This window comes from Limulus polyphemus, unplaced genomic scaffold, assembly GCF_000517525.1.
Source record: "Limulus polyphemus unplaced genomic scaffold, Limulus_polyphemus-2.1.2 Scaffold4430, whole genome shotgun sequence".
Classification (NCBI taxonomy): domain Eukaryota; kingdom Metazoa; phylum Arthropoda; class Merostomata; order Xiphosura; family Limulidae; genus Limulus; species Limulus polyphemus.
This window is the reverse complement of record NW_013670040.1, coordinates 33,276-50,886: the sequence shown is the minus strand read 5'-3', so window position 1 is coordinate 50,886 and position 17,611 is coordinate 33,276. Positions and strand designations below refer to the sequence as shown.

Here is a 17,611-nt window from a genome sequence, read left to right as displayed (position 1 = left end):
TTTCTACAGATTCTAATGTAGAACTGTGTTCTTAGTTGGTACTACAGTGATGGGTAGGTTGTTCTTCTACTTCTACATAATGACTGTAATATTTTTAATATGAATGATAGTTTCTTGTACCAAATATCCTAGAAATGTGTTTCAATGTATTGTTTTTCCTCCAGTGCCTTATACAGTATGATGAAGGACCAGTATGCTAACTATGTCGTTCAGAAGATGATCGAAGTAGCCGAGTCTCCTCAGCGTAAGCTGCTGTTGCACAAGATCCGTCCCCACTTTACAGCACTACGGAAATACACTTATGGAAAGCACATCTTAGCGAAGCTGGAGAAATATCTGGTAAAAACTAATGATCTCGGCCCCATTGGACCACCTCCAAATGGAAACTTGTGACTATTTGGGTAGGACAGATCACCAGAAGTGTGGTTTTAGTTTCATGTTGTTTTCTTTGTTTATAGGAAAACAACTGTCTGGAAGGTCAGTAAAGTTAAACTGCTGACAAAGTGCATCCAGATGTTTAGTAGAATTGTATTTAGTTGAAGGGAAGAACTAGTAAGTATTGTGTGTTTAAGTAATAAGTCAGAAAAAGAAAATATGCAGCACAGTGTAATGTAAGACACACCCACACCCTCCCTCTAGAAATATATGTCAAAAAATGGATATCCTAGATTGGACCTTAATAGCTCAGTATACAGTAAAAGATTATTCCTTACCACACATAGGAACACTTGATTATCTATTTTACTATAATCACTGAAATTTTCTAAACAAAATAGTGCCATTGTGGTACAGGTTTGTTTCAGCTTTATTTTCTAATGATATTAATATTGTTAGGAAATTATCTGCTTGTATCTTGATCCTCACCTTGTACAGAAACCATGGAACTTGTGAAAAGTCATTGTTTTTACTGTCAACATTCTCTTGTAAGTAGGGCTTTTTGTTAACACATCATCACTGTTGTTTTGTGGGTATATGTTGGATAGGAAGTTTGCTGCTAAGGTTATTGATGTGGTTTTGTAGGTCACCGTTAAGGTCATTTCTGCAATTTTTTAATCTGTGTACTAAAATGAAATCTAAATCAGTAATCAGCAGGTAGGATAATAATGTTATTACCTACTTGTACCTGTCTTTTAAAGTTAGTTAAATGCCATATCCCATGAGAGAGTTATCCATGGCTGGTTTTGAAACTTTTATTAAGATGCGTAAGTGGATTTACAAAAGATTAGGCATCAAAATCAGAAGATTAGATTTAAGTTTTATATTTGGTGCCACCACTTTCTATGTTGAAATTAATCATAGTACAGTTGCATTTGGAGCCACTTGACACGTAAAGGGTTGTACTTTCAGTGTCATTACAGATCTTGCTTATATCCTCAGTAGAATAGCAGTGAACACGAAGATATTTTCTCTTAATCACATCTCGCTGGGTAAAAAGTGATGCCTGATCCTCTGTATTGCTTGCATTTTACATGCGTGTAAAAAAAGCAGAAACATTAGTAATTTTAACTTCCATCAAAAAAAAAGATATATTTTCCAGGTTTTTTTTAGCCTGTTGAGAAAATCATTTGCAAAGTTCTCTTTACATGCTCTTTGTTCTTGTATGAAAATTGCTTGTCATAAAGACTCACAAATTCTAGATGCAATGAATATGTGAATTTTGTACAAAGTGTATTTATAAGCTTTCATTTTCTATCTACGGTTTTCTCAAATCTTTGGACTGACATAAACCACATGATAAATGCACATCCTTTTAATGTGCAGGCCCATTAATATTGTAGAAATCATCATTTTGCCTTGACAAAATATAATCATGTCTTAACGTTTAAAACAAATTTTTTTTTAGAGTTTCATTGTTGTTTTCCTTTTTGCAGTGCAGCGGGAGAGAGAGAGGATGTTACACGGTTTAAGTTATTTTGTTTGAACTTTATTTGCTTGTTAACCCCCCCAATAACAGCACCAGTATTTTGTTGAAATACCTATTACTTATAAATTTTAAACTAATGCATATTTTACACATAACAATGCTTCTGGAGCCAATTTTATCAGTAAATTCAAAACACTTTCTTTCTTTTTTTGTGCTTATGAATTTGATATTTTTGTAATTTTTTTTTAATAACTAGAATAGAATGTAACATTCTAAAGTCGAAAATGTGTTTTAGACTTTATAAGCCTTCTAGACGTTAAAAGTATGATTTCGTTTTCAACCCCACACTGAGTGTCGTATAAACAGTTTGACACTAAATGGACTGTATTATTGAGTTGGCAGAGGACGATCTGTGTACAAGGAATGGAAAATTATAATGTGAAGACCTGGCATTTTATATCACTTGTAGCTTTGATGCAAGTCACAAAAATTATCCTTTAGACATTTCAGGTGTTACAATTGGCTGATATGTTGTGTTACACAGTGTGTATTTAAAACCAGGGAAAGTTTTGTAATGCGTCCTGCTTGAACTAAGATAATATAGTTTGGTAAGTTAGCTACTGTTATACAATTTATAGTTATTGAAACAAACCAAATCAACATTGGCAAATAATAAAATCATAGAATTTATGTACATGATATACATCTTTACACTTGTATCTACAAGTATCTTTACAGATATTTGTATTTTTCTATCCTATTTTTTTAATATATACAGGTGACTTTCGTTATATGAGGGGGTTGAGTTCCCAAGAATTGTTGCGTTTTTAAACTCCTCTTACTCATCAAAATGCAAGAGCAAAAAATAGGATATTACTTTAATTTCAAAAACATCTTGCTCTCCCGTAGAGGGAGCTGCTTCTCCAATAACTTCTTGGTTGAAACTTGACTACCATTCTTCAATTTCTGATTATAAACCTCCTTATAAAAGTTAAGGGAATTTTCAACTTCCCTCTGCACCTTAGAATTTCTCACGAGTTCTGGGTCATCTTCGTCAAAGATAGCCATGGCAGCGTCAATCAACTTGAAAGCCTGAGACTTGACTCAGATTCCTCTCTCACGTGCTTCTTCATTGCTCAGGTCCTCCTGGTGCAATTCTAGCAGCTCATCCACATCTTCTTTATAATCTCCTTCAAATCCAACCTGATGGGCAATGTCAGTAATGGCTTTCTTTGAACTTACAATTTCACTCTCCACCCTTAAGTCTTTATTGACATTTACATACTCGGGCCAAAGTTTTTTCCACATGCCATTCGTAAAATGAGGCAACACTTTATCCCAGGCTTTGCAAATAATATCAGTTGCCTTCTTGATGTTAAAACGGTGGCAGACATCCTTGATGCTGAGCTGATCTTCTGTTTACACTCTAATAAGCCTGGAGAAGGTTCAGCGACAATATTAACTTTTTACAAGTAGCTCTTACTCCTTGATCCATTGGCTGGAGGATGGAAGTGGTGTAGAGAGGGAGAAATAACACCTGAATACTTTTGCTGAGGTCAGTAATGTTTGAGTGTCCTGGAGCATTATCACCAACAAGAAGAATTTTGAAGAGAATCCTCTCCTTTTCACTGTAGGCTTTCAATTCCTTGTGTAGTAGCTTTCTCAAAAAATGTTCACAAACAATTGCCAATGTGGCATTCGTGCCACAGATTGATAGACCTTGAAAGGCCTTATTTTGTAGTCACTGGAAGCAGAGTGCAGAGATCTTTAGCTGCTTTAAATCCAGGTGCCATCTTCTCTTCAGTCGAAATGCAAGTTCAACTTCATCAATGTTAAATACCTGTTTGGTGTGTAACCTCCTTCCACAATCATTGCTCTGAAGCATGTTGAAAATTCTAAAGTGACACCATGATATGCAGGTTCTCTAGTCATCTTAAGATTATGGAATGCACGGCAAATATTAAAACGGTCAAACCATATCCAACTTCCAGCAAAGGTTTTAGATTTCTCTTGAATAAAGACTCCAGAAAAAAGCATGTTCTGCTGGTGCTGATACTCGACCCATTTGGCCAGCATCCTCTCCATTTTTTCCATCACATCTGATTGAGATTTTGTCACTCGAATGACACTAAAATTTAGAGATGATTTAGCACTCTTCCATATTGTATCAGCACTATCACAAATGGTAGTAGAATGTAGTCATCAAGTCCCATGACTCTTTGGATATCAATGCTACTCTCACCTCTTTCAAACCATTTCAGATCCTCCATAGAATGGGATTTTTGAGGCCTTTTTTTCACATTTTCATTCTTCGATTCATTAATTTTTTCTCTGTCCAAACAGTTTCAATGGATGGAAAATGATAACGGTCTGATAAAGATGAATCGAGGCATGTCCATGAGAAATGACCACATAAGATCACATCACTGATAAAAGCATGAAAATACTGTTATAGCACTGAAAAGTTAACAATAAAGACATTTAACCCTATCCACATGGCTGGTCAAACTGCACATGTCAAAGGTTTTTATTGAGTTACATTCAAAATTTAAATACATTAGTTTTTGGTTATGTTATACTAATTAGTATAACAAAATTGTAGCTAATAAGCTAATATAAGTTTAAATTCTTTATTTAATAAGGCAATATTTGAAAAATCTGAAATTTCACGTAGTGCAAGAAATGTGACATTGTTTCTCTAATTTATTTACCACCCCTCCAATGACAATGAAATTTAATGTAAGTTACTCACTATAATATCGTCAGTGCTTGGAAAAAAAGTATATTTTTATTAGCCTTCAATCTTGTGTGGTTACAGAGCCATCAAATAGAAAATCAGTCACAACCTGTCACATCCTCTCTTACATTTCCAGTTAAGTTAGTTTGCATTCTGAGAAAATGTTTCTGTTCCCACAGAAAAGCTATTGAATATCTTAGATGAAGTTTTAACGGCTCTTGTTGCATAGCTCAAAAGCCAGAAAATTTGTGATAGTTACAGGACTGCCGATAGAGATGCTGTCTTTTCCAGGAACTTAATGTGCCGAAATAAACCGCAGATGCATCAAAACGGCTACCAAAAACAAGTATGACGAGAGTCACCTGTACACATTATGATGTCAAAACATATTAGAACCTTCAGATTACCATCAACATGTCTTAACTAGAGACCAACCTTTAGGCTTATTCTTTCTTATTAAAATGGATTCTTTAATATTTTGATCTAGAAAAATTGACTTTTAGATAAAGTTTTGACATCTAATAACATGTTATCTGCTTTTAATGTCCCTTGTTTTTTTTTATAATGTTAGTAATAGCATTGTTAGCCTTGAGGTTTTGGTTATCATGTATGTCGACCATTCTAAGAATCCAAAGTAAAAAACAGTAAATGAATAGTTCTTGTTAAAATGTTATGGTGAAGTTTTACAGGGAATTCATCAGTTCACTGTGTAAGTATTTAAAAGATTGATTGGAAACAATAAGTCATTGTTTTTGTAGACAAACTGTACATGTACATAGAGGATTGCACATATGTCACGTAATCTGTCAAATACTTTGGTACTTGCCTGGAGAAGACAGTGAACTGTTACTATAGGGGCTAAGTCTGTTTTCATATAGTTTCTTTTAATTCTTGCCGTGCTTTGAAAAAGTACACGGGGGCCAGTGCTTTTAACTACAGCTTCAAGAGGCACATGGGGATAAGAATGGTGATTCCTCCTGCATGAGTACCCATCATACATCTGGGTAAAGTGTATTTTCCGAAGACAACTGCATAATGCAGTTTAGACTGGAAGCCACTGAACCCCCCACTTTGGTGGATATATATCAGCTACATAGTTGGCCCTTTCAACAGAATATTAACAACTGGTAACTGGGAAAAGAACTTAAAAACCATTTTATTATTTTCCTCCCCACAGAATGATGACTAACAAACTGATTGGGTTGGAGATTACTTGACACACCCTATTTATTTGTTGTTATTAAGGATCATGTGTGCTTTCTAATCTGGCCTTCATTTGAGTATTAGGACTTTTAAACAGTTAATATTGGGCTTCCTTCCTAAGCGAACTTACGTTTTTCGTAATCCCTATGTTGTTTTTATTTACTTCACACATAAGATAATAAAGAGACGAGGAGAAGTAATGTCCTCTCGCTGCTGCTGCTAGGACGCACAACTTTACTCTCTAATTTACTGAATTATGATGTGTTGTTAGTGGGTTTGGAGAAGAAAAAGGTGACCTGATTAACTATTGCAATTTGAAATTAGTCACATTTAACAATTCCTAGAAACCTACATCATGTACACCAGCGTGAACCTGTTGTAGCAGGTAATCGGTAGTGCTTTAAACAGTTTGAAACCAGCCCACTGCCAAAATCTTAACAGTAAATATCACAATACAATGTCCACATTGTATGCTAGTCCTTGATTTGATCAATAGTCAGCAGTGGCATTGTTTTTGACAATAAAAATTAGGTAAAGGGGTTTCTTATAACCATGCATATGGTGGAACAAGGAAGTTGTGTTACTACAACTCAAAGTGTTTTGTCCATAAGTAGTATTGGCTTTTGCTCTCTACAGGTCAGTCTTTTGGATGAGTAAAATCAAAATTGGCAGTACTTTTTGTATTCTGAATTTCAACTATGTTTATTGTAATATATATTGGTGACAGTGCAGAAACAATAAGTGCCAAAGTTTACACCCCTAGCCAGAGCAAAAATTTACAAGAAATTCCAGTCTTACATGTTGTATACGTTTTCTACATGGGTGTAATGTTAAGTTTAATAGAACAATACATTTAAAATTTTAAATAAGGTCTGAACTTCGGAGCTAGCTATAGTAATTTGAAAGACGATGCCAAGGTGTGATAGGGTTAAACAGTACGAGACTGACTGGGACCGTATTTAATTTCCCATGTGGTAAAATAGTTTACTTCAACAAGATGTTGCACATAGTATCCTAAAATTATCTAGAATTTAAAGCTAAAAAAAACAAGTTGATGCAGATATCTTAGTCCAGAGGGTAAGAACATAAAACCTTGCATACAATCCTCCCTTCCTACAAGGGAAAAACTAGAACCAGTTAGCACATTATATTGTGTTCTTGTTGCCGATGTCACTTGGTTCTGGGATAAACAAGAAATCTTAAGGTAATAATAACTGTTGGTAATACCGCTTTGTTTCCTTGGCTCACAACAGATTTAACAGTAATAGTTGTGTTTGAAGTTATATGTAGAATTTTTATAATAAGCATATTTTCGTAGACACGAACAAAATGGATGGTTTTAATAATTGAATAACATCCTTTTAAGTAGTGTAGCTGTGTGTGTGTGTTTAGATTAGAAAATTTGTAGCTAGTTATGACTTTTTTTTGTTTAACTTTTGGTATTCTGGGCTTTGTATAAATATGTAAATTGAAACACTCAAAATCACACTATGTAAAAAGAGTCAAATGTAGAAATTCATCATCAACTCAAGTTTGTACATTTGCTTCAGAAATGTTATGGCCTTTTGTAAATGAGTCATTCCTTTGTGTGCATGGCTAATGATAAGCAAGCTTTGTTTTTATTGTGGTAAACTTGACTATTGATGGTACTGAAATATGAATAATTGTAACTAAAATCTAATAAGTGCTGTTTAAAATTGATATACAGATTTTTTAATCTGGTATATGTGATTATATTATGCTAGATTTTATGTGGGTTGAGGTACTCTATATTTAAAACACATCCTTGTCCAGTTTACCAATTAGAATTTATGATTAACAAAATTAATGGAAACTTATTTTAGATGGTACAGTCTCTCGTCAATGGCAGAGCAATAAACTCACCAGACCTTGTGTGGTTTTACTTCAGCCAACATCACAATGCTGGACTTTCTTCTTAGGAAATTAGAGTTCAAATACAAATTCTCTTCACTAGTAATTGGTAAGGATGTGTTTTTCCCCCATAATATTAATGTAAGTGTTGGATTTTGGTATGCTTTGTAAATGTTGTATTATATTTCAAAATGTAGGAAATAAAACTCGTTTTGCAACCATATCAGTTTTAGGAGTCATCTATTCGGTTCAGAAAACTTAATTTCTTACATTTGGAATTTGTAGCAGAGTTAGTATATTAACTTTACCAACCAGGAGAAAGATGAAATGTAATACAGAGCACAGATTAAACTTTATTTTAAACAGAACATCCAAGTAACACCAGAAGTCCACTTACACTGTGAAACCAGCAGTGTTGGTAGTAAGAAACACCTAGAGTTAACTACATAGTAAAAGGACTTGGATTAATTAGAAGTATTAACCTAGATGAGTAGTTTTTTCAACTTAAGCCTCACCCACTCCAGGTTTGCGGACCAGTGGCATCTGCTTTAGTTGGAGAATTATGGACCGCATGCGGGAAGTGTCTTTCGTGCCACGAGACGTCTTGGGATTGAAGTCGCACATCCGAGCAATTCTCTCCCATTCCGGTCCACCTGGCCGCTGGGTGTCTTCTTCATCAATATATTCCTTTTCTGCATTCCTAGCAAGAAAAAATAGAACTTATAAATACTCCTGGAACATCAGACATTAATATATGTGAACATGGAAAAACGATTGACAGTGTTTATAACTTGGATTTACCTAGAAAATTATAGTTGAGTGATTAATGTATTTAAGTTTTTCAGGAACACTATTAACACAGAAAAAATCATGTCAAAACACCTTATTCTAGAAAAAGAGAAACTGAATTTACTGTCCTGTACATATGATAACATTTCAAAGTCACTTACTGCTTAGAGGATGTGGTTATAGTATGTAACTTAGTGCTCAGTCAGACCTGAAACCTTTCTTTTAATTGTCTTTGTGAATTTAAGAAAAACAAGAAAATCTTCTGTTTAGCTTTAAAGAAACAGATATACCAACACCTGATTAATAAAAATTTCCAAAATTTTCAAAATGTTTACTTACTTCGACACTTCCCTGAAAGTACAGCAGCATTTGAAGATAAGAATGCAGTTATTATTCTATGCTTCATAAGAAATTGAAACAATAATGATAAACTAACATTTTCAATCATTTCATTTACAGGTGTAATGGAAAAAAATCATTTTAAAATACAAAACAAGCATTTTCTACTTTGAAGATGACTTCCAAAATTGTATACTAAACAAAAGTACAAACATGTAAATTATTAAAACACAACAGGACTACATTACATTATGATATCCTACCTAGCCTTATCAATCTTTTAGGGGTGCAAAACTTAACTTCCATTTCCCCTAATATTTGAAATAATTCATAACATATTCCTTTCATCAGCTAACCCACCTGTTATTTAATTTTGCTTTTTCGATCTGTTCGTAATAACGAGCATACCACTCTTCAAGCTCTCGTACAGCAGTGTGGTGCATTTCTTCTTTTTTGAGTCTTTCTTCTTCATCTATAACTCAAAATAATGTTATAATTAGATAAGGGACAGTAGAGATTATATTACAAAGTCCTACATAAACTAATATGGTATGAATAGCCACCATGTGCACCAAGGTGGTTAAATTTTTTTTTTTTGCTCATTATCTTATTAACAGCAATAATTAACTACTTTAGGTTTTTTTGGGGGGGGGGAAGATTCATAATATAAAAGAAAAATCTCCAATGATTTGACTGGTTCTTTTAACCAGGGAGAGAGCGAAAAAACTTTTGTCAATATTAACCTTGACTACTCGTAAACAACAAAACAATATCAAATTCATAAAGAAGTGTGTTCTTGGTTAAAAGGAACTTCACTTACAATGTCAACTTCTACTCATACTTTAAATACAGAACACACCTTTCCTTTCCAACATTTTCTGATGCTCTTCTCTCCACTTACAAATCTTTTCAGGCTCTTCTCGAACCACTGGCTTTGCACTAGAACTTAAAGTTGGTGTAGGTTCTTGTGTTCCGTTCATTTGTAAAGGCTAAAAAACAGACATTCTTTGTGAAAAATCACCATCAAACCATTCTTTTTTTTTTCCTTCCCCATATCTATTAAAGAGCAATTTTTTTGTTACATATTAACTATTTTCATTCATTTTCTATCTGTGAAATAATATATGTTGCTGGAGAAATTATTTTCATATTGATACATTACTTTTGTACAATAAAAATGAAATGTGGGCCTAACAAGTGCTTAAGCCAAACCGAGTTATATCAAAACTGAAGTATTTCAGTGCTATATTTGTCAGTAAATATAAATTGTTACCTTTACCTCATTATTTTCCCCAAAGGCAAACATGTCTGTTTCACCATCTCCCATGAAGTCTACAAAAAAATAAAAAGGAAATTGTTTGCATTTAAACTCCAGAACCAGTTCATCCATGATAAAAACATAAAATTACAAAAAATACAAGCATAAAAAAACATTACAGCTGAAAAAAACAACAACAACAACTATCTTTATTTTATCTTCTTGCTGTGTAACTAAAAATTGGTAAAGTTTAACATCCCTCCCCCATTTCCAATCCTTTATAGACACCAAAAGTTAAACATTTGATCATTGTACCAGTTTGTGAAAACATGACTCAGGGTGAGAATATTAAAATTTTAAAAACAAATCTTTTTTAACTTGCGAAAATATTTTATTTAAATTTTTTTTCTGGTCAAAAAATATACGAAAGATAAAAGTGAAAGAAGGTCAACCAGCCCATTAAGGTCACTCGTCCATCCACAAATGAATTAAAGCTTAACTGTAGTAATTCCCAACCACATACCTACATAATGAACAAAAGAAAAACTAACTAACAGCCTCGGAGTTTAACACGCTGCCAGTTTCTATGGGAGTGACACATCCTCTTATGATGTACACAATAATAGTGCCAAATAATGTATAATTTCTACAGTCTTTTAAATAATTATGATAAGAGAAGATACAGACTAAATGCTCAGAGCCATACTAAATCCATTGATAATATGGGGTACCTCTACTTTTACATACATATAATCTCAGGAGAAAGTAAGCCCTATTGGTCCATCTTGACCATTCTATCCACTTCAGTAAAACACTCAAAGCCAGCCTTTATCAATCAAATACTTATCAAGCCTTCCTTTAAATTAACTGTATCCACCACATTTGAAAGTAACTCGTACCAAAGGCCAACTATCCTGTTAGAAAAATAAAACTCTTAACTAAAGATGACTCCTACTTTACCAAATTTATATTGGTGTCCTCTAGTCCTACCATTTTCAACATTAAGTATGGAAAAACTGATGGATCAACATATCAATTCCCTTAACAATCTTAAACCTCAATCAGATCCTATCCAACTTCTTTTTTCAAGAGAAAACAAGCCTAGAGATCTTAACCTCTCCTTGTATGGCAACCTTTTTATCCCAACTATCTTTTTCATAGCCCTCCTCTGAACCTTTTCTAACAGTTCAATGTTCTTCCTAGTGTAAGGAGCCAAAGACTGAACATAGTACAGCAAATGTAGCTAACCTCTTTGGACTTGTATTCAATATTACTGTAGATAAAACCTAAAACCATATTTCTCCTGCTACAAACAACAGCACATTGTTATAGTATTTTGGCACTTGTGTATAAAGTTAAAATCATAAATAATATTCAACAATTTGAAGGCCACAGATAGGCCTAATTAAAATATTTTTAATTGTGTACCAGTTTAACGTTGAATATTATTTATGATTTTAACAGCACATTGCTTAGATGGCTTTATTACAACCCTCTGCTTTCTTCCAGCCAAGCTATCCTCCACATCTACAGAAACAACTTTTTTAACAAACTTTTTAAGTGGCACCTTGTTAAAAGCTTTATGAAAATCCAGATACACCAAATCCTCATCTAAGTAAGCAGTAACCTCTTCAAAGAATGTCAAAAGATTAGTACAACAAGAGTTTTTCCCCTAATGAAATCATTAGTATATTATGAAGAAAAAGTAGAATTTAATAATCGAGCCACCTCAACTATTAGACATGAACATTCCTTTATCATCCTTCAAAGGCTCTACTCCCATCCTAACATTTTGTTTACCCTCAATGCATTTAAAGAAATCATTTTTAATTTTGCAGCCAATGTTTTTTCATATATCAACTGGTGAAGAAAACCATCTTGAATGGTTTCTAAAAACCTCAAGATCTGACTAACATTTCCCAGTCTGTATGCCTGAAAGTAACGTCTACCGTAATTATAACCTAATTAACAGTTTAATTCTTTATCTCACCGTACACAATTTATCATTAATTTCATCAGTTTTGTCTGGTGGTCTTGTAACAAATCCCAACTAAAAGCGTTCTCCTCTTATAATCACAAACAGAAACCCAAATAGATTCAACCTCATTGCTATTAACTTTGATATCCTTAACTTGAACAGGGTGCAACTCAAATTTACATATAAATCCACTTCTCTCTCTCTTTTTAGTATTTTTGCCCCATCAAATACTCAATAATCTTGTCCTTCAAAGAAATTCCTGTCACCAAAACTATGATTTATTAGGAATAATTTAAACCTGGTTAAACAAACCTCTTCCGATCAGTGCTCTAAAGTCATCTGTTTTATTTCTTATACTTCTAATATTACAATAGTAACAGTTTAGCCTACCATTAAAACTAATTCTGTAGTTTGTTTCTACACTATACTTTTCTCTATATCTAGTTTATTCTGGTCCTCACCACTGTCTAGTCCTAGTTTTTAAAGTTGTCCTTACAGTTGAGTTAATAGCCCTTGCAAACAAGCCAGCCCCTACCCTATTTAATGTAAACCATCCATTCAAAAAAACTCCCTTTTCACAATCACTGATTCCACAAATCCAACTAACCAACTTGCTCATCCTTATATATACCAAGGCATAGCATCTGCCCTAGTAACCTACACATAATTTCATCCCCAGTTACATCCTGCCAGTATTCCCTAACATAAATCATTATGGCCTTTTTTCTTTAAATATTTTTATCAATTCCTTGTACTTATCGATTAGTTCCTCTGACTTATCCTTCAGTAAATCATTAGCACCTTGCACAACAAAGACTGCATCATTGCTAACACCCTTTACTATATCTCTTGCTCTGGATAACATAACCTAATTCTTTTCTTCATGTTTACACCCACAGACTCCTACCTATGTGCTGTATTAGTCACCTACAACAATAACCTTCTTATGTTTTTACTTTTGTTCCAACTGGTATCCTTAATTTCTCTAGTTTGTAATTTGCCCAAGCTAACAGCTAAAATCTGTTACTTAACAGAACCTACTTTTTACAATTAACTCCACTACTTCTGGCCCTAATAGTCTTGTTTCTAACTTCCTGAAAGTCCCTGGCATGTAAATACTTAAGCTTCTCTAGAAATCCTGTTGCTATTTCATACACCTTACACTTCTCTTTCCCTACTATCTCTGCTCTATTTAGGAGACCTTCCAGGATACCTCTAACCTACAAACTACATACATCTGGTTATCTTTACTTGTACATAAAGATGGTCAATATAATATCAACAGAAAAAGGTTAAGGATCTGATTATCTTTAATTGAACATAAAGATAGTCAATATAATATCAACAGAAAAAGGTTAAGGATCTGGTTATCTTTACAAAAATATGGCCAATATAATATCAACAGAAAAGGGTTAAGGATCTAGTTATCTTTACTTGTACATAAAGATGGTCAATATAAAATCAACAGAAAAGGGTTAAGGATCCAGTTATCTTTACTTGTACATAAAGATGGTCAATATTATATCAACAGAAAAAGGTTAAGGATCTGGTTATCTTTACAAAAGGATGGCCAATATAATATCAACAGAAAAGGGTTAAGGATCTAGTAATCTCTACTTGTACATGAAGATGGTCAATATAAAATCAACAGAAAAGGGTTAAGGATCCAGTTATCTTTACTTGTACATAAAGATGGTCAATATTATATCAACAGAAAAATTTTAAGGATCTAGTTATCTTTACATGTACATAAAGCTGGTCAATATAATAACAGAAAAAAGGTTAAGGATCTGGTTATCTCTACTTGTACATAAAGATGGTCAATATAACATCAACAGAAAAAAGTTAAGGATATAGTTATCTTTACTTGTACATAAAGATGGTCAATATAACATCAACAGGAAAAAGTTAAGGATCTGGTTATCTTTATTTGACTGTAAAAAGTTGCTTGAAACCTAATATTTATCCAATAAAAATACATTTATGGGGAAAACAGAATTAAGTATTCTTTGTGATAGTATTTCATACTAATTTCTTTTTTCTATTGCTAATACAACATGAAGGTGATACTTTTAATATACATATAGAATCCATAACATTTAATTTTCAATTAGAAGCAGTCTTTATATATGAGTAAAGATACCTATATAAGAAATTACTCTTAGTTTGGTGTTTAATCCCTGAACACCTTAAGATTTGATACTGGAAGTAGCAGCTCAATGTAGAATTAATGGTTTAGATACTGAAATTACCATCAGCATCTAGAACACATATCAAAACTAAAACTAATATACAAATTTAAACTTTAAATGTAATTTCTCCAATTAAGAGCCTTACAACTCTTACTAGCACTAAGTAACACCGAGTCTGAATCCAATCCAACCCTCAAGCCCAAAAATTGCATCATTCTGCTTCACTGAATAAAAAATTTTAAGGGGAACATTCTCCAAGTTGTAGCAAGTTTAAAACATGCTAAAATTTTACTATCTCAAAAGCCTCATTCAAACACTTTCATAAAAGTTGCCATCCTGATATATCATTATTCAATTTATTGTTATTATTGTGAGAAAATTTCTCTTCGACATACATAATTATATTTATAATAACCGAGATATGCCCATATTTGTAACTTTTACTTAACTATTCAATTTTGATTATATGAAAAAATACAAAAAAACATAAAAGTATAAGCAATTGGATCCTAGTTCATCGTTGTTTATTTTAGTTGTGCTGGCCCAATTTGTTAAGCTAGGTGTTTTAAACATACAATTTCAAGGAACCTCTCTGCGCAGCAAGCCTAATGGCAGTAATGCCAGTAAGCATTACTGTAGTAGTAGTCCACTCAACCTTAACGTGGCACTGATTCCCCTACTAATAATATTCAATATAACATTTCTAAACTTTTCATTCACACTGTCTAAATTCTAAGTAAAACATTATGGCAATGCCTCTAAAATTGTAAAAGATTTACCATTATCATTTTGATAATCGGCAGTGACTTGGTGGGCCTCGGATTCTGCAGTTGTCAATGTTGAAGACTCAAAATTCACGTCATCTTCTAGGCCTGCTAATTCATCCTGTTCTCTTGCCAAAAATTCTGCAGCTGGGTCATCTTCCGGTGAAATCTCATTATTAAATGCATCAAATCCAGACATTTCATAAATTAATGAATTTAACTATCTATTAATATGAATAATTACAACAACAGAAAATCTTACTTCTCACAATGTAAAAGTGGGAGGGTGACGTCCTTAGTTATTTATACGAGGTACGAAATAAAATCGTTTGCTCTTGCTCCAAGCGCCATCTACGAATATTATATTTCAAATGTTTATTTTAACTACTGATATAGTGCTTTTAGCAAATGAAATTAATACAAATAAGATAAAATAAATCATAAAAACTTTTAGAATAAAATATTCATTGTTTAGGAATAAATAATATTTTAGTTTCTGCAGTGAATGAGAAACAGTTTGCTCCGACCCAGATTTAGTCTTGATTATTAGGGTTTCCGACTTATTTGTTCGGTGTTTCCAGAGCTGAATTATCGGTCTTTTGACCATGACAGGCTTCTTTGTATCTTAATTAGACTGGAAATATTAATTTATTTGTCGAATACAAAACATTATATGGCAATTGTATTAATATTTTCGTATTAGACAGGACTGAAAAAACCTCAGCATGAAGCACAAAATATAGTTAAAAATTCACCCACAAGCAGTCAGTCTCTCAGCATTCAAACTGCTTGAAATTATTTTACTTGTTTTGATAGCACCTAAAAATATTTGTTTCGAAAAATCTTTCGTAGACTAACTAGCAATTATAAAAAATAAATATATATTTTGGAATTCAAAGAAGATAACTACGTTCTTTCACTGTTATATATATTTCAAGTCAGTGTTTAACTTCATTAATTGCCGACACGATAGACAGATTCAAAGATACGTCAAGAGTATTTTCATTGTTCCAGTAACAATCCAACTTATTGTGTAAAGTTGCCATTGTTATTTTTAAGTATACCCCTTCACAAAGTCTGGAGGACGTTAAAACTAAACTTTTTGCTTCATAGCACGAAATAGCGGCTTTAGTGACTGAAGTACAACATTATCATATAATACATCAGGAAAAAATTAGTTGAAGTAACACACAATCAGCCTATAACTTGTTTATGTTACAGCGTTTGTAACAAATGCATTTCTTATATGATGTGTTAAATATAACTACTAGATAGCAGCACCACCGGGATATTCTTAATTTACATGTACATGTAATTTGAAAGCAAGACGGGTCCTATTGGATCACATAGGCCGTCTCCCACACCAAATTTTATAATCAGTATAAAATACTCAAAGCCAGCTATTATAATTCAAATATTTATCATGCTTTCCCTTAAATTAATTGCATTTGAAGGCAACTCATTTCATAGGCCAATCACTCCGAGAAAAAATATAGCTCTTAAAATACTTGTGGACCCTAGATCTACCATACTTATCATTAAAGAAAAAAGATGATGCATCAACACTATCAATTCACTTAACAATCTTAAACATCTCAATCAGATTCCCCCTAACTTCTTTTTTCAATAGAAAACAAGTTTAGAGATCTTAACCTGTCCTCATAAGACTACTTTTCCATCCTAGTAGCCATCCTCAGAACCCTTTCCAGCAATTCAATCTCCTGCCTAAGATAAGGATCCAAGATTGAACAAACTACTACAAATGTGGCCTAACCAAATAACATTATAACCTCTTTAGACTTTTATTCAATATTTCTGTATTTACAACATAAAATCCTATTTGCCCTGCCATGAGCAACAGCACATTGCTTGGATGGTTTATAAGGCTGACCAACCAGAACACCAAAATCCTTTTTTTCCATAACATTGTTAAGGTTATTCCCATCAAATTTATACTCATAATTCAAATTGTTATATCTCACATGCATTATTTCTCATTTATTATAATTAAAAGACATCTGCCATTTATTTGCTGAACTAATCAAATAATCCAAATCCTTTTTTGAAGCAGCAGCATCTTCTTCACAAACAGCAACACCCAAAACCTTAATATCATCAGCAAATTTAAATATCTATTGACCATTCCTTCATCTATGTCATTGATGTAAATCAAATAGAGCAAAGGTCCTAATACTGAGCCCTGAGGTACCCCACTTGCAACTTTTATCCAGTATGACTGAACTCCATTTATAAAAACCCTCTGCTTTCTTTGATTCAGTCACTTTCCTATCCAATGAGCAAAACTACCTCCCACACCTTCAGATGATTTTATTTAACAAGCCTTTCATATGGCAGATGCTTTCTGAGAAACAAGATACGCCACATCCACAATGTCAAATTCGTTAGACATATTCGAACAGTTATGTTTATGCTGTATGATATTGATAATTTAATTTTATTTAAACTTTCATGCTCTACTGTTTCTACTTACTTTATAAACATGTATATGGTTAATTAATGTGAATGTTTTATAGAGAAAATCAATATAAAGAATCATGAATTCCACATGAAATCACTTTTTTTTTTAATTAGAAATACAAAATCATAAAATTACA

The 17,611-nt window shown here is 33.0% G+C and overlaps 2 protein-coding genes across 3 annotated transcripts in view; one reads left to right on the top strand and one right to left on the bottom strand.

Annotated features, from left to right (window-relative positions):
* Positions 1–7,897, top strand: part of LOC106471138 (pumilio homolog 2-like) — a 43,701-nt gene extending 35,804 nt beyond the window's left edge. The window contains exon 18 of the mRNA XM_022399756.1: positions 165–7,897. Coding sequence (XP_022255464.1) covers positions 165–393 — 229 coding nt within the window. The 3' untranslated portion in view covers positions 394–7,897. The remainder of the gene's footprint in view (positions 1–164) is intronic.
* Positions 7,898–8,009: 112 nt separating this feature from the next.
* On the bottom strand, positions 8,010–15,335 carry LOC106471139 (clathrin light chain-like). Of its 2 annotated transcripts, XM_022399758.1 has the most exons (6): positions 15,012–15,335; positions 10,084–10,136; positions 9,664–9,793; positions 9,165–9,276; positions 8,805–8,816; positions 8,010–8,376 (listed from the first exon to the last, which is right to left on the bottom strand). In XM_022399758.1, the coding sequence occupies exons 1-6, from the start codon at positions 15,193–15,195 to the stop codon at positions 8,181–8,183; spliced, it is 687 nt and encodes a 228-aa protein (XP_022255466.1). In that variant the 5' UTR covers positions 15,196–15,335; the 3' UTR covers positions 8,010–8,180. The 2 variants fall into 2 exon arrangements, with proteins under 2 accessions (XP_022255466.1, XP_013787181.1); XM_013931727.2 differs by lacking the exon at positions 8,805–8,816.
* Positions 15,336–17,611: the final 2,276 nt, after the last annotated feature.

What these genes read in the sequence shown, in the direction of transcription:
- LOC106471139 (XM_022399758.1), bottom strand. Translation starts at nt 15,195, where the DNA reads ATGTCTGGATTTGATGCATTTAATAATGAGATTTCACCGGAAGATGAC. An exon ending in CGATTATCAAAATGATAATG is followed by an intron (nt 10,137 to 15,011) that starts GTAAATCTTTTA and finishes ATTTTTTTGTAG; the next exon opens with ACTTCATGGGAGATGGTGAA. An exon ending in CCTTTGGGGAAAATAATGAG is followed by an intron (nt 9,794 to 10,083) that starts GTAAAGGTAACA and finishes TCTGTTTTTTAG; the next exon opens with CCTTTACAAATGAACGGAAC.